The sequence below is a fragment of the Callorhinchus milii genome, unplaced genomic scaffold, assembly GCF_018977255.1.
Source record: "Callorhinchus milii isolate IMCB2004 unplaced genomic scaffold, IMCB_Cmil_1.0 Scaffold4, whole genome shotgun sequence".
NCBI lineage: Eukaryota > Metazoa > Chordata > Chondrichthyes > Chimaeriformes > Callorhinchidae > Callorhinchus > Callorhinchus milii.
The window spans coordinates 56,416,034-56,443,663 of NW_024704745.1; the positions used below are offsets into that span (position 1 = coordinate 56,416,034).

At 40.5% G+C, this 27,630-nt stretch overlaps 1 protein-coding gene across 1 annotated transcript in view; it reads left to right on the plus strand.

The window, feature by feature from the left end:
* The first annotated feature begins 243 nt into the window (after nucleotides 1–243).
* rab38a (RAB38a, member RAS oncogene family) overlaps nucleotides 244–27,630 on the plus strand; it is a 35,524-nt gene continuing 8,137 nt past the window's right edge. Inside the window, exons 1-2 of the mRNA XM_007902321.2 lie at nucleotides 244–592; nucleotides 20,243–20,523. Of these exons, the coding sequence (XP_007900512.1) occupies nucleotides 391–592; nucleotides 20,243–20,523 (483 nt within the window). The 5' untranslated portion in view covers nucleotides 244–390. The remainder of the gene's footprint in view (nucleotides 593–20,242; nucleotides 20,524–27,630) is intronic.

A 27,630-nucleotide genomic window follows, 5' to 3' on the forward strand; every position in this document is an offset into this window, starting at 1 on the left:
TTATTATCCGGCAGGTTGTCGGCTCGGGAGGGCCCGGGGAAGAAATTCCCTTCCCTTCTGCGAATAATACTAGAACTGAACAGGAGAGAAAAAAAATACCATCCCTTCCAGCTTAAACCCGTTAGTTCCACTTTATCCCGTGGCATCGCTGGCACATCCACACCCAGTTGACAGGGGGTGGGGGGGAAAGGGGGGGTGAGGGGGGGAAAAGGGGGGGTTGGGCGATGCTGGAGAAGTGCTGCTGAAGTTGCAGAGCTGCTGGTTGGAGAGCTGGAGGCATTCCCACGTTAGTGGGAGCGTTGAGGGCGTTGCTCTTTCACTGAAGTTGCTGGACCTGACTTTGCCAGAGGAGGACAGTCGGCCACGGGTTATGAGCCTGAAACTTCGAAAATGCAGAAAAGTCAGACCGAGCACCTCTACAAAATCTTAGTGATCGGCGACCTGGGTGTGGGGAAGACCAGCATCATCAAGCGTTACGTGCATCAGAACTTTTCCCAACATTACCGAGCGACTATCGGTGTGGATTTCGCACTCAAAGTCCTGAACTGGGACTCGGAGACGGTGGTGAGGCTGCAGCTGTGGGATATAGCGGGTGAGAAAGGTTCCCTTCTTCCCGTTGCACTTTGAAGTTCCAAGTGAAACAAAAACAGAGAGAGGGGGAAAGGCAGTGAGTCCCGGAGGGGCAATGCGGGCTGTTGTGCAACTTTGCATTCACTGTGTGTGTGTGTGTGTCACAGTTGAGTCATCTGCCCACATCTGCTGTGCTTAATTTGAGTGTTTGTGGGGATAAAAATGCCATCAGTGAGCATTTGCGACCACGTCTTACAGGACTGACCTACATTCAGTGCCCTGATGTTAGTTGGTTGGGAGTTAGTTGCGGTGCGTCACTTGCGCTTTGCCCGCAAAATATACGGTCAATTCACTTTACAATATATTCTGGGAAGCGCTTTGAGACGTTTCAATGACGCGATAAGGCGTTATATCAAATGCAAGGATTGTTATTATTATTAATATTATTATTATTGCGCTCGATTGTTACCATTCTAGAATAACGCTACACAGCCGACTCCATCACCCATACACTAAACCCAATAATTGATCTGTGAGAGACAGATGCAAGTAAAGTTACTTCTGTAATATAACTATCCAGGTTATAAAACTGTTATAACATCTGGATTCCCCAGATGTTCATTGCTGGCTATCAATCCATCACCTTCAATACAAAAGATTAAGTGAGGGATTAAACTCTAAGAATTTGTGCGATAAGTCATTGATCGAGTTGAGTTGGCGAAACTGTTGAGTTGAAACTTCAGATGTTTCAAAGTTCTATGCTGATATATAAAGAACCCTAGAAATTGCTGTAATACCTGTTTCTATCAAGTGGAGCTTTTTTGTGTGAAATTAGTCTGCCACAAAGGTATATGCGCTAATTTCCCGATTTGCAGTTATTTTAAGATTACTATTGGATCCCTATGTTGGGAAATTCCTGCCTCCTGAAGATGGTATGTACAAATCATGTGCTCATGCATCATATGATTCAGATCTGGTTCCTGATTTTCATAGTTGCTTTGAGTTCTGCACAATTTTAGTTATAAATGGATGAACAACTGTGATATTTTACCGCATGCACATTCAGTAAAACATTTCTACATTTCCACCAGCTGAGGAAAATTATTAAAAATCTCTTCAATATGACATTTAGGAGTTGTGAAGCATATTAGGTTTGAATACTTCACTAAGAGTTAGGAGTTAAGGTAGTTAGTTTTATATCAGTATAACAATTTCCTTTCAGGTTTCAAAATGTAGTTTTATGTAATATTCACTTAACAATTGACTTTCTCTTATGCTGGATGTTGCAAAATACTTATATATAGCACAGAGCCACTTGAAGATTGTTATAAAACTTGTTATACAACCCTGTTATAAAATTGGTTCCATGTTACATTTCTCTTGGGGTTATGAAGCATTTTGTTGCATGCAAGTGGATGTTATTTCCAATATGGGGCATGCTGTTGATTTGCTGTACTGATAATATAATTGAATTTCTCATGCTTGAAATAAGTCACCGTCTGCACACAACGACCCAAAGAAAAGTATTAAATGAAAGCTTATAATTAAGCATTTATCCTATTCTGTTAGGAGGCGAATGATGCAGAATATAAATATGTTGGTAGTAGTTGGTTTTGAAGATAAATTAACTCCTGAGAATTTGTTTAGAATATCCCAGTTAGTTGTGACTGGTCACAGCTCTTACAGTACATTTGAGTTTGCCTCAGGTAAATAGATTCAAAGATGTAATATTGGATTGTTAGCTTTTAACAGTTGGCTGGTCTCATCCTACTATACATTAATCATCAACAAATGAAGATAACTTGTTCTGTTTTGTAATAGTTTCAAAATATCTATGCAGCCCTACAAAAACATGCTTGCCATCTGGAGAGTCGTTTTCTCAACAAAAAAACATTGTTGAGTAAGATTAGAAAGCAATGTGAGGTTATTTTTCCACTCCTTGTGTTTTATAGATAGTACTATAATTCTATTTTTTAAAAATCTGCCAAAAGATAACTTTCAGTCTTTAAAACCCATCAAAGATCACGGTTTATTTAAGATACATTTTCCTAGATTCCCTTGTATAGCATAAATTCAGATTTGATGCTTCCCATTCTAGGTGGGAAAGACAATATCAGTTTCTGCTCACATAATAGTTGGCTTGGTGGGGGTGCTAGGAGAAAGGAGAATGGGGGAAGGTAAGTCGAGTCTCTTTGAGGCTGAACCGGTTTCAAGGGCACACACCTGGCAAAGTGATATAGATCCATGGCAATCTGAGGCAGATTTGGAAATAAAGATATATCCTCAATCAAAGTTGGATTTGACATTGTTGGCTAAGTTCCATGCATCATAATTATCCATGAGTCCTGTAGCTCAGTGGTTAGAGCACTCGCTTTGCAAGTGAGAGACCTGAGTTCAATTCCAGGCAGGGCAAAACCTTGGGCAAGTTTCCTTACTCCACACGCCTAATAATAATCCCTCCAAAAAACAAAACAATAATAAATTGGTCATTTTCAATCCATGACTGTTTGTGGGACACTGCTGTGCGCAATTGGCTGCCACGTTCGCCCACAAATATACAGTCAATTCACTTTACAGTATATTCTTTGAAGCGCTTTGGGACGTCTAGAAGACGTGAAGAGCGCTATATCAAATGCAAGGATTATTATTATTTATTATTATTATTATTTCCATTGCATCAGTTTGTCACTCAATGCCTGCTGGTTTCCATTGTAGAAACATTGACATAAATCTGGACCAATTAAGTGGCAAGGCAGATCGATTTGAATGTGTAAACATCTAAGATTATATACGTTGGACTAGGTTACATGAGCATGTGTATATATTGAGGAGTGGTCATGGGCAAATGTGTGAAACAAAAAGCATTTGGATCCCATGATTAACTATTTACTGAAAGCTTCCACTCAATATGAAACTGCTGTTAAGAAAGCTTACGAGAGAATGTTACAGCCAGAATTTGCCCATTTGGCCCATCAAAAACAATGTGTGTGGCAAATATATCTAACTTATAAAAGCACACAAATGAAAAGAATTCCAAATTGTTTCAATGTATTAAAATATAAAAATAAATAATAATAATATAGTCACTTATTCCATGACTGTTTGTGGGACACTGCTATGTGCAATTGGCTGCTGTGTTTTGCCCACAAAACAGTCAATTTACTTTACAGTATATTCTGTGCAGCGCTTTGAGATGTCTCGAAGATGTGAAAAGGCTATATATCAAATGCAAGGATTATTATTATTATAATTATTATTATCAAGTCCGCTCTGGTATTTCTCCACATGAACCACCCAATCTAATCTCACTCTCCTGCTTATCCCACATATCCTTTATTATTCCATTCTGGTAGGATGAGATCAGATGGACCAAAGAACTTTCTTCATCAAAACTAATCTTGTGGGATAGCACACTGATGGCGGGCACATTGTTGGCAATGTATATACCTTTCAAATGTATTAATTATTATTATTATTAATTATTATTTACAACAATTGTCAGCATTTGAGTCATGCAAGTCCCTCATGGCATTTTTTTGTTGAGCGCAGTCATTAAGCAGGTTTCTCCTCAGTCATGTCCTTCAAGGCCCTTCTCCTCCAGAACCTTTTTAGGTTGCTCATACCTTCTTTCCTCGGGAACAAGGGAACCATGAAGGTTGGCTGTATTGCCACGTGGCTTCTTTCACAATCATCTTCTGCTGTAGTTTGTGCCAGTCTCTGTCTTGCTGCCTGCCATCCAGTGACTCCTGAGACATCACCACAATGTAATCATAACTGCTATGATTCCTATAGATGCAGAAATGGTGATGTCTTTGAAGCAAAGCAAGATCATGTCCTTTGTATAAATTCATAAACGCCAAAAATAGACCCAGAACCTTTATTTACCACATACCATCCCCATCTTGAACCCAAATGATATGTTCACAACAACTGCAATTTTTCTTTGCCTCTCCAATCACCCATTCACTGTGGTACCATTGCAGATCCTAACAGCTATATTTATACTTTCTTCTGACGTAGGTGGAGAAAGAGTGCTTCTTTTATAAAATGTTGCAGATGCAATGAAACTCTGCAATCTTCAGATCAAATTAAAGGGGTGGAACCCGAGTTGATGCCAATAATGCGATAGTTTTATGTGCCCAAAACATACAGAATTTGGAGTGTATTTTAACAAATTATTAATTTTTTCCCTGTTACTTTTGCATTATTTCAACCAGAGAGTAATCCAGATGGAATTTTGACCCATATATTGGAGTCCTGTAGCTCAGTGGTTAGAGCACTCGCATCGCAAGCGAGAGACCTGGGTTTGATTCCCGGCAGGGCGAAACGTTGGGCAAGTTTCTTTACTCCACACACCTTGATTTACCTAACAGTAAGTAACAACCCGGTTGTTAGTAGATGATGGATTGCTTTTCTGGGGTAACAATTCCTTTTTAAAATAAATAAAATAAAATAAATAATAATAATTTGGTCACTAAATCCACGAATGTTTGTGGGACGTTGCTGAGCGCAATTGGCTGCCGTGTTTCACCCACAAAATATACAATCAATTCGCTTTCCAGTATATTCTGTGAAGCACTTTCAGACGTCTCAAAGATGTGATAAGGCGCTATATCAAATGCAATGATTATTATTATTATTACATTGGGAAGGTATAGTAGAGAAATTTGCTTTATTTTGCCTAAGTAGGTTAACCAATAGGGCAGAGTATATGTTATGGTCAATTATGAAAGGATTGTTTAAAGAATTGGGCACTATGAAACAAATGGTGTTTTTGTTCCATATTTTTGTTCTTTTGAGTTTCTGGGATCAGTCTCTTCATATTGTTATTTAACATTAAATAATATATGATTTTTGGGGGCAGCCAGGTCTTACACATGCAGAAACCACTTTGGAATCAGCTCAGCCCCAAGGAGACCCTGCTTATCTCCTCCAAGAAGGATAGTCACTCGTTGGCATGTGACAAATGTAGATTGCAGCCCTCATTAGATGGATGCAAAATGTGATACTTCAGTCAAATGAAGATGTTAGAGGTTATTCTACTGACCTTTATTGTAGTTATAATGAGCAAGGTCAGTAACAAGGATGATCCCAGAACTGAGAGGTTATACCTATCTGGAAAGGCTAAACATACTTGGACGCTTTTCCCTTGAAAAGAGGAGGGTAAGGGGTGACCTGATAGAGGTCTTTAAAATGATGAAAGATTTTGATAGGGTAGACATAGGGAAGATGCTTCCACTTGTGGGGGGAGACCAAAACCAAGGGCCATCAGTATAAAATAGTCACAAACAGATCAAATAGGAAAGTTAGAAGAAATTTCTTCACACAGAGAGTAGTGGGAATGCGGAACATGCTACCACAAGGAGTTGTTGAGGCAAATAGCATAGATGTATTTAAGAGAAAGCTAGATATGTACGTGAGGGAGAAAGGAATAGAAGGTTATGCTTGAAGGCTTAGTTGAGGAAGGAAGAGGCTCATGTGGAGCATAAACACTGACATAGACCAGTTGGGCCGAATGGCCTGTTTCTGTGCTGTATACAAAGTATTCTAATGTATAATCCCTTTGTCTGCCAACTTGTTAATTACATATTTTTTTCGGTACTCATTAACTGCCACTGTAGGGATGGAGATATTGGAATTCCATTTCAATGTAAAAAAAGTCCAATCTTTTCCATTTTGACACCAAAATAGTCTCAAAGTATGATATTCCATCCTGTCATTTGAAACAGCATTACATTTAATGGAGAAGTTATGAAATCCATTAACTTCTCATTGAAATTGCCTGAAGCAATCATCATTTTTTAAAATTTGTTTCAAATTTCATAACCCCTAAACACACCTTGTCTAGGCGTGTTTATTTTTCACATCAGACTTGGCCTGGTGTTAAAAGTGGAATTGTGAGGCAGTACCAAAAAGGATCAAATCTTCTGTTTAGAGAACAGCACTCACAGTAGGTTTCAAAAATTGTTTTTTACTGGCATGCTAAAAGCATGTTTTAGAGTTTAGTTGTGTGATGTATCTGAATGCACCTTACTTAAATTGTTCGTATAATGTTTTCAACACTACGTAACCACTTTAAGGAAATAATTGAGTCTATAGCCTTACCATGCGGTTAGAGGAGGAGCAGCAGAAACAGCAAAACAACCATGGTCCCAAGCAAAATGAGAGAAAGACTACACACCAAGCAAATTAAAGGATGCAACAATTACTTCCAGAGATGCCCATTCTGTCAAATGTTCAGTTACTAGGAGGATAACAACAACAACAACAACAAATTTACATTTATAGAGTGCCTTTCACGTCGAGAGAACGTCCCAAAGCGCTGAACAGTCAGGTGTCGGGGCCCGAACAGTATCTAAGGCATTTGAGACCATCAACGGAAGCCGTTACTTGGTTTTGAGACTGTATTAGTGATGAATTTGTAAGCACAGTCTTGTGTATTGTACTTAGGTTCATTACAGTTCTGAACATTTCTGCACCCAGTTTGTTATGAAGCCCTGCCAGTGGTAAGTGACTTTGCAGTGGACGGATCCATTGTCCATCACTAATATATATCTAGTTCCCATGGAAAGCTGATATATGGATTCTGCCTCAACCACTGAGCCCAACAGGGAATTTCATATTTTTGTATCTCTGTTCAGAAGCATTCCCTGGAAAAAAGCACAACTTATGTGGCAGGCACTTTTTCTGGTTACTTGGCAGGAGTTACTCTGTTCGAGTATGTTTTCTGACCCCTTTGTCATGATTTCCTCACTATTTTCAAAGGCTTTGAAGGGATGTTGGGATATTCAATAATCAGGATATTAAAAAATCAAAGGCCATCCAATAGAAAGGTTAATCTTCAGACATCATGGTGTCATTTGCAACTACTTTCACATGCTCAGGATTTCAAATCACAAAATCACAGGATTATATCAGATGATGAAGGCCTTTTGGCCCATCTGATTTCATCCCTCCAAAATTCCCACCCTACCATCACATCATCAAAATGTTTTTAAACCAACCTTCTTGGCAAAACCTGTTCCAGTCATCTGCAGACCTTGACTCTGAGCCAGGGGAGAAGGGAGGTGACCGTAGTCATGGTCGAAGAGGAAAAGCTTCATAAGACCTCCTTTTATAAAAAAAAGCTTCCTGGTGTCTCTCCTAAAATTGCTCCTTGCAACTCTAAACGAATGTCTTCTTGTTGTACTGTCTTGTTGCATTCAAAGTATTGTTCTAGGTTACATTTTCAATACAACGAAAAATGCTATACCTTTCTCCGTAACCACATCCCAAGATCCCATCTGATTCATCTTCCCTCAACACTAAAGTCTTATCCAATCACTGCTAGAAACGCAATCCTCTAACAATAGGAAGCATCCTTTTTTCATTCCTCTGCACTCTCTAGACCAGTGTTATCCAATAAAAATCGCTGACTTCTATTGGCCCATGCACTAATTTTAGTAGAAAATGCCTCACATACACTCACACAATACAGATGAACAGACTTCACGTGTATGCTTACATGTATATTTACTTCACAAACATCTATTTAACAGACATCTACTTATAAATCTCTACCACCAGTCAGTGCAACACTTTTATTTTTATTTTGTGAGACGTGCCAAGCCCACCGCTGTTCTCCATCCAGAACATGGTTGGATCCTGTTTGCCCTTTGCCATGAGGTACCCTGTTGGAGCTCTTGTTATTGGCCAGGTTTGCTTTCTTCTCTTGGCCTGGAGCAGTTATTCAGATTGATGAAACTGCCTTTGATTAACAGGTCCTCTCTCCACACAATACCGCTGCTGTTTCCATGGTGTTGAAATCTGATGTTTTCACCCATGTTACATAACATTTTTGTGGGTGTTTCGCCCACAAAATATACAGTCAATTCACTTTACAGTATATTCTGTGAAGCGCTTTGAGAGGTTGTTGGTGATGACTATTGGTGGTGGGGACCATTGATGGTGACCTGACCTAATCCCAAATCAAAAACTGGGATGATTTTGCCCCAACCTCCCCATCAACCATAGCTACTGACCTGAGAGTACAACGTTTGCAAATAACTGAACCCTGCAGATCTGCCTTGGTGAGTTCACTTCTCAGGTCTGGAAGTTACCATGTCTACAAGTCAAATTGTTTGTGGTCACACAGTGAGCTCCTTAACCAATTGAATTATCCAAGCTAATTATACCGGTGAGAATGAAATTGACTAGGTATCTTTCATGCAATTAAAGCGAATTATACAATATGCATTTGAGAGGAGTATAATACCATGCAAACAAATAACAAATTTTCGCTGTCTAGAAATTTCTATACAATTACAAGGTGCTTGCAATTATCCAATATGCAGTTAACTCGAGTGCACTGTATTTGTGCAAATTAAACTAAATAGATAGAATGAGTGTGTAGATGCCTATTTTTCTAATACTAATCCTTATAATAGATAATATGAATCCTTATATATGACATAGTGCCTTTCGTGTCCAGAGAACATCCCAAAGCGCTTCACTGGATATATTGTAAAATGAAGTGACATGTGTGTTTTGTGGGCAATTGTAGCAGCCAAGTTGCACACTGCAGTGTCCCACAAACAACCATAAAGTGAATGATCAATTTTATTTGGAGGATTGTTGGCCAGGACATTGTTCAAATAGTGCCATGGGATCTACCTTAACAGGCAAACATGGTTTTGGTTTAACATTTTATCCAAAGAATTGGCATGAAGGGATTGCTAAATTGGCACTTAGCAACTTGATTTGGGAGTTGGTGGCAGAATGTCAGCTCTTACGGTCTTTTTCTTGATTCCGATAATTCTACTGTCGAAATCATAAGGACATTTGCTATCATCTATCTAATCCTGGTCCAGGGTTTGCTGGCTTGAGCTCAGTAGATTTAGTAACGGATCAACGATAGTGGAAACGTGACTAGTCAGATGGATAGAGCTGTGCATTCCTTACATTCCTGTATCAGCATGTTCTCACTGCAGCTTCTGTACAACAATATTAATCTGTTTATTCAGTATAGTAGTTTAGTTTTCCATTGCCTGACCCTGCAAGCCATTGATGTCTACAAACCTCCATTTTACTACAGCCTTGGAAGATAATACTGATTTGCACCCCATTCAAAATCAATAGGAAACAACAACTTGCACGTATATCGTGCCCTCCACGCAGGGTAGTGTCTCAGAGTGCTTAATATTGGCGGAGTCTGACACCGATCCAAGGGTAATGGGCCGGTGGCTGTAAGCATCGTCGAACAGGAAAGATTTCAGGCATGACTTGAAAGAGGGGAGAGAGGGGGCAAGGTGGAGGGATTGAGGGAGAGTGTTTCAGAGTTTTGGGGCGTAGTGACTGAAAGCACGACCTCCGATGGTGGGGTGTGGGTGCGAGGGACAAGAAGGAGGCCGGTGCTAGACGAGCAGAGGCACAGGGTGGTGGATTGGGGAGTGAGGAGGTCGGAGAGGTAGGGAGGTGCCAGGGAGTGAATAGATTTGAACACGAGTGTGAGGATCTTGAAGTCGATCCGTTCGGTGATGGGTAGCCAGTGGAGCCTGGCCAGAACCGGTGAGTTGTGGGTACGGAGTTTGGTCCGGGTCAGTATGCGGGCGGCAGAGTTTTCAATGAGCTGGATCTTGTGAATGGTGGAGCTGGGGAGATCGGTGAGGAGTGCGTTGGAATAATCCAAGCGGGAGATGACAAACGCACGCACGAGGGTTTTGGCTGCATTTGAGGTAAGGTTCGATTGGAGGAGGGCAATGTGGCGGAGGTGGAAGAAGGCGGTCCTGGTCAAGTACCAGATGTGGGGGATGAAGGACATTTGGGGGTCGAACCCCTAAGTTGCACACTGGTTCGGTGAGTCTGAGGGAATACCCAGGGAGGTTGAGGAGTTTAGATCCACAAGAGTGAAGACGTTGACGGGAGCCAAGGAGTATGGCTTCCATCTTGTCCATATTCAGCTTCAGGAAGTTTACACTCATCCAGGCGTTGATGTCTGCGAGACAAGCTGATAGAACATCGGTGGACTTGGAGTTGGTACTGGAGGAGGCAAAGTAGATTTGCGTTTTCATCCGCAAACATATGGAAGTTTACCCCATGTCTGCAGATGATATCGCCCAGAGGGAGCATATAGATAAGGAAAAGAAGAGGGCTAAGGGGTGGAGTCCTGGGGTACCCACAGGTGACCGGGTGGGGGCAGGAAGAGAAACCATTTGCTGAGATGAAATGGAAGCGTTTGGTTAAGTAGGACTCGAACCATACGAGTGCAGTCCCACTAAGGTAGATGAAGGAGGAAAGCCGATGGAGGAGGATGGCGTGGTCGACTGTCGAACGTGGCAGAGAGAACCAGGAGGACAAGGAGGCAGAAAGAATAACCCTCTTAACTTCAAGATCTACTGCTTATGCAAAACCTTTTTTGGTAAAGTAGTAACCATTTCATTTGACACTGTGAAGTTAGTAGGAGTAAGTTGCACTCCAGACTGCATTAGCCTTTTATGCAGTGCTGCCTTCACTTTTTAAATTGCATTTCATGTTCATTTTGTGAATACCACTCATTGGAACTCCATCCCACAGTGTCTTCACCTCACTTCCTCCCTTGGCTCCTTCAAGGCATGTCTCAAGTCCTTCCTCTTTGACTGCGCCTTCAGCCACCCTCCTACCCTCCCTGCCCTCCACCCTCTCTGATCCCAACCCCCCTGCTCGGGTCCATATCCGTGACTGTCCAGCACCTTGGGACGTCCACCCATTGTGAAAAACGCTATACAAATGTAATTTTGTATTGTATATATTAGGTGCTTCAATAAGAACTGTAACAAAGTGAAGAAAAAAAAATATTTTTCAGTGAAATTTAACGCTGCAAATTAATGTTGCAGTGGTTATGCAACTTAGCATTGGAGGATAAAATTAGCAGCTTTGTTGGACAACATACGTTCAACTGAAAATGCACTTCAGAAGTTTTGTGCTATATGGTGGGAGCAGTGTCACCTACATCCCTACAGGATGCTCTGCTGTTATGTTTAGTTTCTTCTACAGACTTGAAAAAATGCTCTTGGTAAAGCTGTAGAGTTACTGGCACAGCATGTGAACTGCATCCCCAGTAGAGCACGCCAGGTACTTCATGCCCACTCACTGGGTCTGCTCTGACCCAAGATCACTTTGAGTTCCTGAGGCTCTCACAATGTGAAGTGCTTTGAGACGTCCTCCTGACCTGAAAGCCACTAAATAAATTTAAAATTGTTGTTAAGTACAGAACAAGTTGCTCCAATTGATGATTATATGGTGAAGACACTTTATTTACTCGGATCAGCTATAGACAATTTACACAAAATATGAATCCATTTGGATAAGAAAAAATAAAACAAGGGTGATATATTGTGACACGTTGTTCTCAGCATATTACATTTAATTAACTTTACAGTAATATAATAATATAATCCTTGCATTTGATATAGCGCTTTTCACTTTATGCTGTAAAGTGAATTGACCATATATTTGTGGGCGAAACGTATATTCTATGGAGCGCTTTGAGGCGTCTCGAAGACGTGATATGGCGCTGTATCAAATGTAAGGATTATTATTATTACCAATTTATAATCTACAACACCAAAAACATTTTTTATTTATTCTAAGAAGTGTTAGATAACAGTACTGTAGCACCAACACTGATTGTTTTCTGGGCTCAAAATGGGATCTTGAAGTTGATTCTCCCAAACAGAATTTAAAAGTGTGTGGTGCTAGGCTTGCTCTTAAATCCTGCACAAGAGATGATGTGAATATTGTGCACAGACTTGTACAGAATGCTAAGAATTGATTGTTCTCTAATCTTTTCATTGAAATCAGCTGGTAAACCCACAATCCTAAGAGTTTGTAACAATGATGATTTTGTCCTCTAATTTTATGAGATGCAATGTTACAAGTTGATGTTCCTGTTGATCTATAACTAAGTTTTTAATATGCAGCCTCTTTCTTGAGGCTTGAGTGCTATACAATATGTTACCAAGGGCTGCAAACAAAGGGATTATTGTTTAACACATGACTAAGTGGTTCATCTGATAAACCCCACTGTAGGATCATAAGACCCAAGGAGAATGCAAAGAGCAAGCAAGGGAGTTAGAACAAGTTAGAATTTCTTATGTTGATCAAATGGAAGAATTAGATATAGCTTCATATTTAAAGCATTGTATATTGTGTTAAATGTTTCTAAGAGCAGTTGTTTGGTTTATCTCTAGAGGTAGATAAACATAGGCAGTATGGAAAATGATAAATCTATAGTCTTGTCACATTACTATCTCTCGACTTAAAATAATTAATGGTCACGACCATCAATTCATCGGAGCAGAGAAGTGGATTAAGGCGTGGGTTATTATTTGAAAATTATACACTAAAACACTACGGAGTCCTGTAGCTTAGTGGTTAGAGCACGCACCTCACAAGTGAGAGGACCTGTGTTTGATTACCAGCAGGGCGAAATGTGAGCAAGTTTCCTTACTCCAAACGCTTCTGTTCATCTAGCAGTAAGTAGGAACCTCGTTGTTAATTGATTGGAGGATTGCTTTTCTGGGAGTAAATAATCCCTTCAAGAAAATAAATAAAATAAATAATAATAATTTGGTCACTCAATCCGTGGTTGTTTGTGGGACACTGCTGTGTGCAATTGGCTGCTGTGTTTCGCCCACAATAATATCCAGTGAATTCACTGTACAGTATATTCTGTGAAGCGCTTTGAGACGTCTCAAAGACATGATAAGGCGCTGTATCAAATGCAAGGATTATTATTATTAATAGATGACATGAATCTGGAGGGATCAGTAAACACAGTGACTGAGATCTAAAGTGCAATCACTCAAATTGTATACTTTGAATTGATTGCAACTTTTATTTTGATATTTACAATACTGAGCCTGAAAAGTCTGACTTTCAAATGTCCCAAATGAACAAAAGCGACACTTTGCTTTCCAGCCTTTTTATTGGGTTGAGGAAAGGGCTGAAAAGTTTGCCAAAAGGATGAAAAGCAAAACACTGCCCAATTTATTTTTAACAATTTTCAGGATTCAACAGCCTTTTTTTAGATCTTAAAATCATGAACCAGAAAGTTGCAATGAATGTAATGAATTTAGTTGAATTCTGAACCACCCCAAACTGTTACAGATATTGGCTTGCTCAGTTGAAAGCAGTTTCAACTCTGAAGGTTTTGGATTCAGGCCTTTTTGTGGTCCAGTATAACACTTTAATGCAGTATCAGGTAAGCTCTTCATTGTTGGAGGTGCTGTATTTCTGTAAATTCAGGTGGGTGTTAATCACAACATAATTTGAAAAGAGGAAGCAGTTTATCCCTCTCCAGGTTAATCAATCATTCACCTCATAATTATTTGTGAAACCTTACTGGCACAAAGGGTGCCATGTATGCTTATTAAAGCATTTGATGGTAATTACTTTTGAAGCACTTTGAGACTTTTGGTTGCAATAAGGTGCCATAAAAATGCAAGTTCTTTCTTGTTCATTACTAGTCAGTCTGGTTTACTGCACTTTCATACAATAGGACTCCTAATTCTACAAGCCCATGTCATTTGCATCACAAAACTAAATGAAATTCAGTTCCAGTGGATGAGTTTTAATTTGTTAAATAAAGAATTCCAAACACTGAAGTCCACGAGTTTCATTGCAAGCAGAGGACAGGAGTTCAATGTCTTGTAAATAAGGAGCTACTGGTAGATGAATTTCAAAGCTAAAATTTGAATTGCAAAGATTGGGAAAATGGACTATTTATTTTTCAAAAAAGAACATAAAAACAGGATTAGTCCATTAGCCAATTGATCCTGTGGCATCATTTTATGAGATCCTGATAAATATTTTCAACCTATATCCTTGTCTTCTCTCCATATCCCTTAATAGCATTTCTTTGCAAATATCTACTTTCATTTCAAGCATCCCAATTAATCCTCTTTTACAGAAGATTCCATAACATTACTCTATTTCTTGTTTTCAAATTATAAGAGGGTCTAATTTGGGGGTATTTATTAACATTATTCTTTGTTAAAATTCCTATTGATTCTTAGAAACTCTGCTCCATGAATAGATCAAATTAGAGCTAAATTCCTATGAGTCTTCTCCTGCAGGTCTGAATATTCAACCTCCCCGGGCTCTACCTCAGACTCACTAAGCCTGTGCGCAACTTAAGCATCAGGTTCGATCCCTAGCTTTCCTTTCTTCCCCACATCCGTTCCCTGACCAGAACTACTTTTTTCCACCTCTGTCATATTTCCCGCAGAACAAATGCAGCCGAAACCCTCATCCACGGCTTTGTCACTTCCCAGCTGGACTATTCCAATTCCCCCCTCGCTGGTCTTCCCAGCTCCACCATACACAAAATTCAACTAATTCAAAACTCCGCCACCCGGATACTCACCTGCACAAAACTCTGTACCCCCAACATACCAATCCTTGCCAGGATCCACTGGCCTTCAAATACCGAACGGATCAATTTCAAGATCCTCTCAATCATTTTGAAATCCTTTCATGCCCTTGCCCCCACCTATCCGATCTGCTTACCCCTCCACTCCACCACTCGCTGCCTCCGACCTCCTGCTTGTCCCCTTCACTGCATTTTCGGTGGCAGTGCTTTCAGCCACTATGCCCCAAAACTCTGAAACTCTGTCCCTTAATCCCTCACCTTACTCCCTCCCACCCCAAATCCTGTCTAAAGACCTTCCTTTTTGATTGTGCTTACAGTCACCTCTTTTCTCCCTCTCCCCCTGGCTTGGTGTCAGACTGGAGTTTAACCAGCTAAACTGCATAGCTTGCATTGAGAGCACTGCCTGCCAAGTTTTCCTGCTGCTTGTCCAGCTTGCCCTATCTGTTAGTGCTTCGGGAGCTGAGCGTTAAGCGTCCCTGACCCAAGTGACTGGTCTGTCCTTCCCAATCCTGCCAATGAGTGCAGTTGGCTGTGCTGTTATAAGCAGCTCCCCGGAATACTGTGACCCACCCGGCTCAGAAACTGGACTATTTTATTTTAAAAGGGAAGCAGACAGATGATTGAAAAAGGGGACTAAAGGGTGATGAGGATCATGCAGGAAAGTGGGATTAGATTCAGAGGCTCATGAAAAACATGAGTATAGACTTGTTGGTGCAAATGATCTGTTTCTGTGTTCAGATACTCTATGATAGGATTCAAGCGTTCCGAGATGCCGTCCGGTGTGAAAGGCGCTATATAAATTTAAGTTATTGTTGTATTTCTGATGCGTTTTCGTTTCCAATGATACTTTTCCTTTATTGTACTGCTCACAAGCATGTGAAAGAGCATGGGGCATGCTGCATTTCCATCTCTCTCACACACACACACACACCTGGAGATCACTCTGAATGAAGCCTAACCTCATGAAGACAGAATGTCCCAAATCATTATTATTCTCTTATCCTCATTGGTGCAATTGCTTTTAATTTTGAAAAACACTACTGTTCCAAAATAGCTTTTGTTTCTGAAAATAATGGTAGCCAGAAAGAGAAGTTGTACCACATTCCCTATTGTGTATCATGTAATCCTGCTGTATTTAATTCAGCTTGGGTGGAATATATTGGAATATAAATGAAGCTGTATCAGCTTGATAAATGCTATAGCAGCAACATCGTTTATCAGTAGATCAATAGTAATCGCACTAGGAAATGCTAGCAAAATGGCATTTTTTATTGATTATAATATTTAATAAAAATCCAATTGAGTACTTTAAGAGTTTTCTTAGAGAAATTTGAAATAAATTCAGTGTTTGAAATGTCTGGTGTTCAATTGGGCTCTCTGGCAGAGAAATGCTGCTGGAATTATCTCTGATAAACCAGCAGAGAAGGATTTTGTACATGGCTGTAAGCTTTGCCTCTATAAAGTGGTAAGTTGTCACTATAGACATCTGGTCGAATGTTGCAACTTTTTTTTTCCTTTGCGTTGTATTTCATAAATGACAGAAGATTCTGTGACGGTGCTAGAAAAACAGCTCACGAATGTTGAATCATAAAGGTGCAAAATGAGATGTGGGATGTGACAATTATCACTGCTGTGTCAGCCCAGCTCAGTCAGAGTCAGAAGATTGAGGGTCCAAGCCCCATATTGGAACTAATGCAGTGCTCATCCTTCAAATGAGATGTTAAAGTGCGTTCCCTTCTTCCTGTTCAGGTGGATTTGAAGGTCCCTTGGCACTATGTGGAAAAAAGAAGGGAGTTTTTCCCAGTGTCCAAGGCAACAAAATAAATAAATAAAATAAAAAATAAAATTAATCATTCACTCCATGGCAGTTTGTGGGACATTGCTGTGCACAATTGGCTATTGTATTTGCCTACCAAAAAATCAGTCACCCAATATACAGTGTATCCTGTAAAATACTTTAAACATCCCCCTGATGTGAAAGACATTCCCAAAGATGAGGATTATTATTTTAGAAGCATGCATAAGAAGCTGGATATACCCGGCAAATTTCCAGTAACCACAGGTCCATTGCTAGGAGACCTGCCATCTAAGCAGCTCGAGCCACCCTGCTCATTCCAGAATTTTGAACCTGCTGCTCAGTAACTGTAAGAGGCAGTTTTGGGGATTCACCCAGCATTTGTCACACCCGGTGTAGCAGTGTCTCAGACAATGCCAAAGACTACCAAGTACAGGCGTGTATATCATAGTGTTACACTACCAAGACACTGGGTCGATTAAGATATTTTACATTACAATAAACACACAAAGCTCTAAGGGTCAAACTACATTATTCCCCAACTCAAACAGTTTCTTAATTATTACCACTAATGATAATGATCACAATACTGTTTATAAGCCTTGCGTTTCATATTGCACCTTTCATGTCGGCAGGGTGTCCCAGCATATCACATAATTTACTGATACAGCCAAGGACTGCTTTGTTGTAAATTCTATAACGTGTAGCTGAATGCGAAAATAATTGCATGTTTTCAATCAAAAATGATGCGGGCAAAATTGATGTACTGTTGAATAATGAATGATCAATTGCACTTAAAATCATTTCCTTTCAAACTTGTCTTTGATGACAGACCATTCTTCCCCCACCCCCTGGCTTCCATCTTCACGATTGGATAGTCTGTTTCAGACCTGAGCACATTTGCAGTCGCTACAGCATTTGTTCAGCAATACAGCAATTTTGTCCCCATAATTTTTGATTGAAAACTATTGTGTTATATTCACATTAAAATACAGGTTATAGAATGTATAATAAAGGAAACCTTGCCTGTATCAGTCACTCTACTCACACAAACTTCACTCACACCATATTCTGCATGCCCAGGAGACTGCAGGGGTAGGATGGGGCAAAGTTATGGGGGCATTTGAAGGTAATGTTCTTAAAGAATCTTAAAAATTGATCGAATGGGTGCTAATGTAGCCAAGTAAAGAAAGGTTGATAGGCTCAAGGAGAGAATGCATTCTGCAGAGTTCTAGATAATTAGGAGCTGGTGGAGAGTGGAGTTGGGGAGGCCAGTGAGCAGAGCACTGGAGAAGCCATGTTTGGAGGTGACAAAGGTGTGAATGAGGAGGTTCGGGTTTGTAGGAGTGAGATAGTGGCAGAGGTGGGTGATGTTACAGAGATGGAGAAAAGCGGCTTTGGTCAGAGATTGGGTGAAAGGAATAAAGGAGTAATACATGCTCCACAGGCTTGAGCGAGCAACCCGGGGAAGTTGATACATTTGTTGGCTCAGGTGAGAAGGCGCTAACAGGAGTCGATAAGGGTAGCCTCGGAATTGTCTCATTCTGTAATATATGGGAGTGATGGAGGAGAGGGGTTGGAGAGAAGCGTTGTACAGCTGATTCTTTTTAATTGGGTCACCATGGTACAGTAGCAGTACATCAGTTATGTTAGAAATCTTCAGAGGTTTCTCTGAGCCTGAGATTGCATGCCTTACATTCCATCTCTTTCGTTCTGTCACATGTGTAGTTACAGCCACACAAGGCTGCACCTTGTGCCCATGAAAGGGTTGAAAAATGGAAGCGTGTGCAAATAGCAATAAAACTCTGAATAATGTCGATACATTCTATGAATGCATAAAAATGAAAAATAATGCAAATTTATTCCACAGTCATTTGGAACTGAAAACAATTTATATCAAGAGCTTCCAGATGAGGATTGAAGAACAGTAAGCCCAAAGTTTCACCTTGTCTTAGACTCCATAAATACGTTGTCTTACAATTTGAGATGGTGCAGAATTGGGGAAGGTTCCTAAATTCTGTGTTAATTCTGAAGTTTTCTGAAGTTTTTCGCATTTCTTAAAACAAACTGGCTTCCAAATTAATATTGGATTTTTAATAATTTTCCACAATTCTGAAGCATCTTAATATAAGGATGAAATTAGAGGCATTTCACATAACCTGACCTATATTATCAAATGGGTTATGAAATACCACTAATTTCACCCCGAGGAATAGGAGCAGGCCATCCAGCCTGCACAGCCTATTTCCTCATTTTCTGATTTTACTAAAAAATGGCCAGATCTTTAATAATAATTTGCATTTGATACAGCAGCTTTTCACATCCGGTGCACATCTCATAGCGTTTCACAGGATATATTGTAAAGTGTAGTGATAGGTATTTTGTGGGTGAACTTGGCAGCGAATTATCATACAGATATGTTGCAGAAACATTCATTAAGTAAATGACCAATTGTCATTGTTATAATAACAAAAATAATAATATATACCTTTGGTATAATGCCTTTCATGTCAGGAGCACGACCCCAAGCGCTGCACGGGGTATACTGTAAAATGGAGTGACTGTGTGTTTGTGGGCAAATGGGGGATTGTTGGGGATTGTTGGTCAGGACATTCGGAGAAACTCCTTTCTGTTTTTGAATACAAGAAAACTTGCATAATCTTTATAAATTGTATAATCACCTAAATCGTACATGCACCCGAGTCCCACTCAGCTTCCTATCAAAATCACTTGGATCTCTTTGCACGACTCGTATTAATCACCCCCTAATTCATAAAGCTACTCCTCTACCCTCCAATGCTCCCACACTTACCGGCTGCAGTGAATCGCAAGAAATGACATCCTGACCCATTGATTCATGTGCACTTACCAGCCGGCTGCATTGAATTACAGGAAACATAGTCTTGATCCATCACCCCATGCGCAGAAGAACTTAATTTCCCGTGATTCAATACCATTCTAATACTTGCCAGTAAATGCTCATGTGACAATCGGTCAAGATGTATTGAATTGTAGTTTTGATCCGTCAGCGCATATGCAGTTACTGGCTGCATTGAATTACACATGCGCAGTGTAGATTATTAATTACATTGGATTTTATACGATTTATGCAGTTTGCCTGTAACTTGGACTGCACATAAGTCAAATTAAATGTTATGGTCCTGACTGATACGACTTATGTGAGTTTTATTGTACTGCCATGGGATCTTTAGGCTCCACCTGAACAGGCAGAATTCAGTTTAACATCTAACTCATCTGAACAGTTTAACATCTGAAACTCATTTCTCTGCCTCTGCTCTGTTTACTTTATTACCTTTACTCCCCAAATATCTGTGTCCCTTTTAAACATTACAATCAGTGTGGCAATATTTTGTGGCAATATCTCTTATATTTTAACCCTTTATGTGAAAAAATGTTCTCTGATCTAACCGGCTTGGCTCTAATTCAAGTTAATTATGGGTGCTTTTTTTGTGTTTTTTTTATTTAAGGTCAAGAACGATTTGGGAATATGACAAGAGTCTATTACAGAGAGGCCATTGGAGCATTTATTGTTTTTGATGTTACTCGATCCACCACATTTGACGCAGTGTCAAAGTGGAAAGATGATTTAGACTCTAAACTGACTCTACCCAATGGGAAACCTGTCTCTGTCGTCCTCCTGGCAAACAAGTGTGACCAAGGGATTGAGTCCACAGCCACCAACTCCGGCAAATTGGATCAGTTCTGCAAGGAGCATGGATTTGTGGGCTGGTTTGAAACATCAGCAAAGGTAAAAACTGCTTTCAACTTACGAGGAGACTGTGACAAATTAATATGATGTTTGGTGCATTAGATGTAACAAATCATTGCGAAGAATACACAAGGTGTCAAATCAATGCAGTAGACTCCATTTTACAGTGCAATGGTTCACATAATTCTGAACCGTTATTTAATAATATTGAGTTGTATTGTCTTCCTAATGTAACTTGAATGGGAAGGTAGAGCTCTGGGGATTTTTCTTTATTTGCAACAGCAACTTGCATTTGTACAGTGCCTTTCAGGCCGCATGGCGTCTCGGAGCGCTTGTCATCTCGATTTACACTGTCACTAGTATGAAATCTGCTATGGTCAATGTTGGAGAGACAGAAAGATCTTCACGAAATGTCGGTTGCCAAGCTGGTTCAATTTGAAAGAATGAAAACAGATTAACCAGGCTGATGGAAAGACATCAGTACAGGAAGAGACATTGACCACATTGTATTACCTGGAGATATGATAGAATTCAGGAGAAAAGCATATTATTATTTATTACATTCCTATTTTAAACTGCAATCAGCCATCTATTCCTTTTTAGTTTGTTTGACAGAAATAATTAGTGAAGTACTAAAGAATATAAGAGCACAGCATTTGCCTAGGATTTCAGGGCAACGTTTGCTTTTAAAGAAAAGCAAAAACTTCATTTAAACTAAAGCAAAGCAGCATCTTGGTGGGAAAAGTTCTTCTTCTCTTTGTGTGAGATTCCACAGTAATGATACCACTGTAGTGTGCATCAATCTATTGGTGAAGAGAGACAAAAAATAAACACAGTGGTCTATTTTATAGGTTCCATTCCAAGATAACTGAGAATTTTAATCAGTAAAATGTGCTAATCCGTGGATAGGTTTCATGAACTATTGCATACCTCCTGCTGTGAAGTACAAGAGGAACTACTTTTAAGAATCTATTTGAGTAATCAGAAGGATGCTTAATTAAAAAGCACGTACTGGGCAAGTTGAAGAATTTGTATTTGCTATTCATAGAATCATAGAATCTTACACCACAGAACGAAGCCATTCGGTTCATCATGCCTGTGCCGGCTCTTTGAAAGAGCTAGTTAGTCCCACTCACCTGCTTTTACCCCATAGTTCTCCTTGTCTCCTCTCTGGTTCTGCCCCCATCATGCTTGTGTTGTTTTCTCCTTTTGATCCGGTGACTGTTTACTGTGAGGCAGAACATTAAAAGTTGAGTTAAAACTCCCTGGAACTTATCAGCAAAAGAGGTGACAGCCTGCAATGTTACGTCCCTAGTTTCTAATGCTTTTACCCAGAACTTTACTGGGTAAAGTTTATTTTAATATCGATGGAGATCATGAAGATGGCAATGGTTTATCACCAACTGGTGTGTAATAGTGTGCCATAATGGGTTCAGTTGGTAGCACTCTCACCTCTGAGTCAGAAGATTGTGAATTCAAGACCCATGTCGGGATTTGGAATTCATATAGTCAAGGCTGACGTTTCACTGTGGTGCTGGGTGTGTGCTGCATTGCTGAAGATGCCATCTTTCTGGTGAAACATTAAACAGGAGTCCTGCATTGTCTATTCAACTTTTTTTGGTCAGTCGGGTATCTGACACATGCTGAAACCCATCACCATAGTTAAGAGTATCCAAACCAAGCTGAAATTTCCATGCATCCCACCTATACATGGAAATCCCAGAGATAGATTCTTGGAATGGATTGCACACTCTCTCTGGAAGGATGCATCCTGTTTACCTAAATCCAGAAGGTATTAGGCACAGGCTGGCAAGAGCCAAGGCTTGGGGAACCCAGAGTGTGTGTTGGGGTACTGCTGGAGTCTTAACCAGCTAAAAGTACATAACTTGCCATTGATATTGCTGTCTGGCAAGCTTTCCTGCTGCTTGTCTATCCAGGACCATCCAACCCATTAGGCCTTTGGCTTGCAGGGTTAACAGGAGCCCCTAAAGAAGATTACTCCCTGACCCTAGTGACTGGTCTGTCCTTTCAGATCCTGTGCTGTCATCAGCAGTGTCTTGGAATACTGCAGACCCAACCGGACTATCAAGACGGCCACAGAGGGCTGGCTCGATTCCAACATTACGTAGCCAGGCACGTCACCTTGGAGCCAGTTCAGCTCCAAGGAGACTCTACTTAGCTCCCCCCACCCCCTCACACCCCCACCCCCAATGGAGGATAATAATAATAATCCTTGCATTTGATTGAATTACTCAAAAAGAGAAGAGAGTTTTACCCAGTTTCGTGGCCAACAACCCTCTAAATAAAATTGGTTAGTCACCCGCTATTTGAGGAAGATTGCTATGTACAAATTGGCTGCCAAGTTAGCTTACAAAATATGTAGTCACTACACTTTACAGTAAATCCCACGAAGGGCTTTGAAAAGTCCTACTGATGTGAAATGCAAGGATTATTGTAAAATGACAATGACAACAACAACAACAACAAAATTACATTTGTATAGCACCTTTCACTTTGGGAAGACATCCAAAGGTGCTGGCCAATCAGTGTTTCGGACCCAAGCTGGGGGTTGGGATCGGGGAGGGTGGGGACAGGAGAGTAAGGAGGGTGCCCGAAGGCACGGTCGAAGAGGAGGGTCTTGAGATGGGTCTTGAAGGAGGCAAGGGAGGGGGTGAGGCGGAGGGAGTGAGCAGGTTTGTATGGCGTTAGGAGGTCACAGAGGTAGAGGGGACGAAGGCCATGGAGGGCTTTGAAAGTGAGGACCAGGATCTTCAACTGTATCCTTTGTGTGATGAGAAGCCAGTGGAATTGGGCGAGGATGGGGACGATAGGGTCGCGGAGCCTGGTGCTGGGAGAGAACATGGACTGCAGAGTTCTGGATGATCTGCAGCCTATGGAGGGAGGAGTTGGGGAGGCCGACAAGCAGGGAGTTTGCGTAATTGAGCCTGGATGTTATGAATGCGTGTATGAGGGTCTCGGCGGCTTGCCGTGTGAGTCAGTGGTGGAACCGAGTGATGGTGCGGAGATGGGGAAAGGTGGAGCAGGTCATGGTACAGATGTGAGGCATGAAGGACAGTTGAGGGTTGATCAGGACGCTGAGGTTCCGTATTGGCTCTGTGAGATGCAGAGTTCATTCATGGAGGAAGATGCTGTCAGTGCCCGAGGTATGGAGGCGCTGACAGGAGCCAATAAGGAGGGTCTCGGTCTTGTTGACATTCAATTGCAAGACGTTAACTCTCATCCAGGACTTGATGTCCGACAGGAAGTCTGTGAGGACAGCAGGGGTCTTCGAATCAAAGGTGGAGGCAGAGAGGTAGAGTTGGGCGTTACTCGCATACATGTGGAAGTTGACCCATATCTGCGGATGATGTCACCAAGGGGGTACATATAGATATTGAAAAGGGGAGGCCAAGGACAGAGCCATGAGGGATGCCACACATGATGGTGCGGGGTCTGGAGGAGAAGCCGTAAGTGCGACAAAATGGAGATGGTGTTGATGAATTCACTGAACCACTCGATTGATGAAATCCCAAGTGTAAGATCAAAAACATGAGTTTCTTTCCATGATGTAGTTCCCCACAACAGCTTAAATAAAGACAGAAATCTTCAGTACTAAACACTGCTTAGAGAGAAAACAGGATTATTAATAACAATAATAATAATCTTGACATTTGGTATAGGGCTTTTCATGTAAGGAGGTTGAGTGCTTCACAGGATTTTACTGTAATGTGGAGTTTGGCACACAGTTAAATATTTGCTCAATTTTTTCTTGAGGTAAGCAGTGGCAACTTAACTCAATTTGTGCAAATACTTAACTAACTTTGCTTTCAAAATACTGAGTCTATTTGAGGATTCTTAACGCAGCAGATTCATGGGTCTGATAGCAGAGGTTCTGGCACATCCATGACTCTGGGAGTTAATAATGAGAGAAGGAAAGAGTCAGAGAATGGGAGAGCAACATTCAAGCACAAAAAGGTTGAGCGAAAGCAGTCACAGTACCTGCTTCCCAAAAAGTCTCATGATATTTTTTTCTGATCACACAGTCCATGAGGGCCAAGTGATTCTCCCACCAAGTGATTCTCCTACCAATCTGTTTGTTTATAATAGCTTATTATAGTTAAACAGTCTATTAGTGTCTCAAACCAAATCCTCACAGACTTTATCCTACTTTTTTATGAGGCAAAATAAAAAAAAATGCAATCATTTCAAATAATTGAACCTCTGGACTACTTTGTATCCCATTAAAAGGTGGCTGGCGAGTATGCAAATTAACTTAGAACGCAGTGGACGGAGAATTATACTCTCGACTTCTAGTGGGAATGAACATATGCATGTGTGCAGGAAGCTGTCTTTTGAAACATGTATCCTTATTAAATGCGCACACATTTGCTAAATTAATTATTCATTTATCAACAATAAATTTAATCAAGATATGACGCAATCCACCTTGAGGAAGGTGTCTGTTCAACTGGAAATGTTCTCACAATCTGTTGACAGCTTAATAAAACAACTTCATAAACAGCTTGATGGTGATGTGGGAGGATGGTAAGGTGGGTGTTCTGGAAGGATGAGATCAGATGGACCAAAGGGCCTACTTTATCTGAACCAATCTGGTGACAAGCATTTCTAGTGCTAGAAACTCTTGCAAGGATGGCTGCAGCTGACCGACTGGTTTCCTACTGCTAAACAATAGTCAGGAAGCTGGCCAACCCACACCTGAAGCCAAAGGAGATGTCAGCTAGTAATCATGAGGATCAAATGGTGCTCTTCCAATACATTATCCTGTTCATTCTTTTGAAATGAACGTGCTTATCAAATGCATGCAAGTTTGCGAAATTGATTATTCATTTAACAAGAAGAAATTGAATCAAGATATGACGCAGTCTATCTCAGTTTACTACACTAAAAAATAAGTTGAAAAGGTTTCAACAAATTAAACAGGAGTTTACAAACAGAGTTTGTGATTTTAAAAAACATTTGCATTTGAATTTTGATATTTTCATTTTATATAGGACCTTATCATATTGTCAAATATTTGCAAGTATTTCACAGGATTTTGCTGCGCGAATTAGCTGCCATGTTCAACATAAAAAGTTCATTACACACTTAGTCCTTACTATAGTCCAGTTGCTATAGATTACAGCAAAATCACAAACTATTTGCAAAATCCTGTTTAACTTAATGAAACCTCTTCAACTTTGCTTTAGTGTAGTCCATTATGCGCCATGTGGAAACCATTGGGTTGAAATTCTTTACAGTATATTTAGAATGTTAACTGAGATGTGCCACACCATTTGAGGGGAAAGATATATCCAAAATTCTGGTCTTTTTATGGGGGGGTGCAAAAGACATCCCCCAAAAAACACTAGTTAGACAAAATTAACCGGTTGATAACAGTTGACTGCGAGTTTACTCACATATTTCTGTTTATTACCCTCTTGAGGAAAAACATGGGCGCAAGCACATTAACAAGGGCCAGAATTATATTTGAGACCATGTTCCTTTAAAGGTTTATTTGCATGTCATAACAGCATCAGCCCCAACATATCATAATTCTCAGTTCCTGAACTTACCCACCAACATGTAGACCATGACATTTGTCACTGTTATAGAAGTGGGTCTCCTCTGATTTCAACATCTACTGCTTGATGAAGTAGGCCACTGTTCCTGGAACGAAATGTAGATACAAACGTTTATACAGCCAGATTGCAACAAGGTGGTGTGTTGAAAGTTAGCCTTGGTTCGAATTCTTTGGGTCCTTTATGTAGTAGTTCCCTTGCTTGCAATAGTGGATTTTTAGTAGCTAAGACATAGCCCATGATTTAATGAATCAACAAATATTTGGGAATCTTAGTGCATACTGTACTGAATTTGGCGTGAAGCATAAGTACTTTCATTGTATAAGTGATTTGTTTCTGTTTTGCAAATGCTAGGAGAATGTGCGTACTTTTTTAATTACATTGAGTAACTGATGACTTTAACGGCATAATACGCAAAGTGAATGATTAATGCTTGGAAGTTGTTTTTGGGTCAGTTGGGTGTCTGGAACATGGGAAACCCATAACCATACTTAAGAGTTCTAAGCCAGAGTGAGAGTTCCAGATATACATGCATAGAAGCATAGAAATTTCCCTGTGGGAAAGGATTGTGCACTCTCTCCCGAAAGACACACCTAGTTTAGGGACCCCAGAATATCATAGTACCATAGAATCATAGAATCATACAGCACAAAAAGAGGCCATTCGGCCCATCGAGTCTGTGCCGGCTCTTTGAATAGAGCAATTAATGTCAATCCCACTCCCCAACCCTTTCCCCATACCCCTGCAAACCTGTCCTCCTCAAATACCCATCCACCGCGTTTTTAAAAATTGTTATCGAATATGTCCTGAGGCACTGCTTGCGTTTAACCAGTTAAAATCGCTTAGCTTGCCATCAAGAGTACTGACTGGCAATCTTTAAGCTCCTTGTCCAGCTAGAACCACCCTACCTGTTAAGCATTTGGTTTGTAGGGTTAACAGGTACCAAGTAGGAAGAATCCCTGCCCCCAATGACTGGCCAATATTTGGAAGAAGTCGATTGCATGTAAGCTTTTACAAAAGGCATCCTGCCAAGCTTGAGATGTGGTCGCACAATAAAAAGTTTTCACTCATTCTTCACTTTAAATTGTCTTCCTCATTGCGAGGTAGTGGTGGTGTTGGTGGGCGGGAACTACAATGATTTTATTCTTCTATATGTGTATGTCATGGCAAAGGGAACATGGTCTCCTTCACCTGCATGAGGACACAGAGTGATGCATGATGCAGTTGAAGAAGAAAATAGCCAGTGCAGGGCTACATTTCCTCAATTAAGTATGTCCACCACAGCGGAAAAGCTCTGCGGAAGGATCTGTTCAAGCTTTTAGACGACACAGGCCACTCCCCCTGTCACAGTTGCTAGGCTTCCATCACCAGTTAAGGTTAGAAAAAATGGCTGTTCTACCTACTTTCACCCGCCTCATGGAAATACAACAATTTACCAACAAACAACATTCACTGTTAAAAAATCACTAATATATTCTTATTATTATTATATTATTTATTCATTTACTCTAATGCTACTTATGCATCCTCAACAGAGTTTTTAACCTCCTTGTGTAACTGTAGCTAT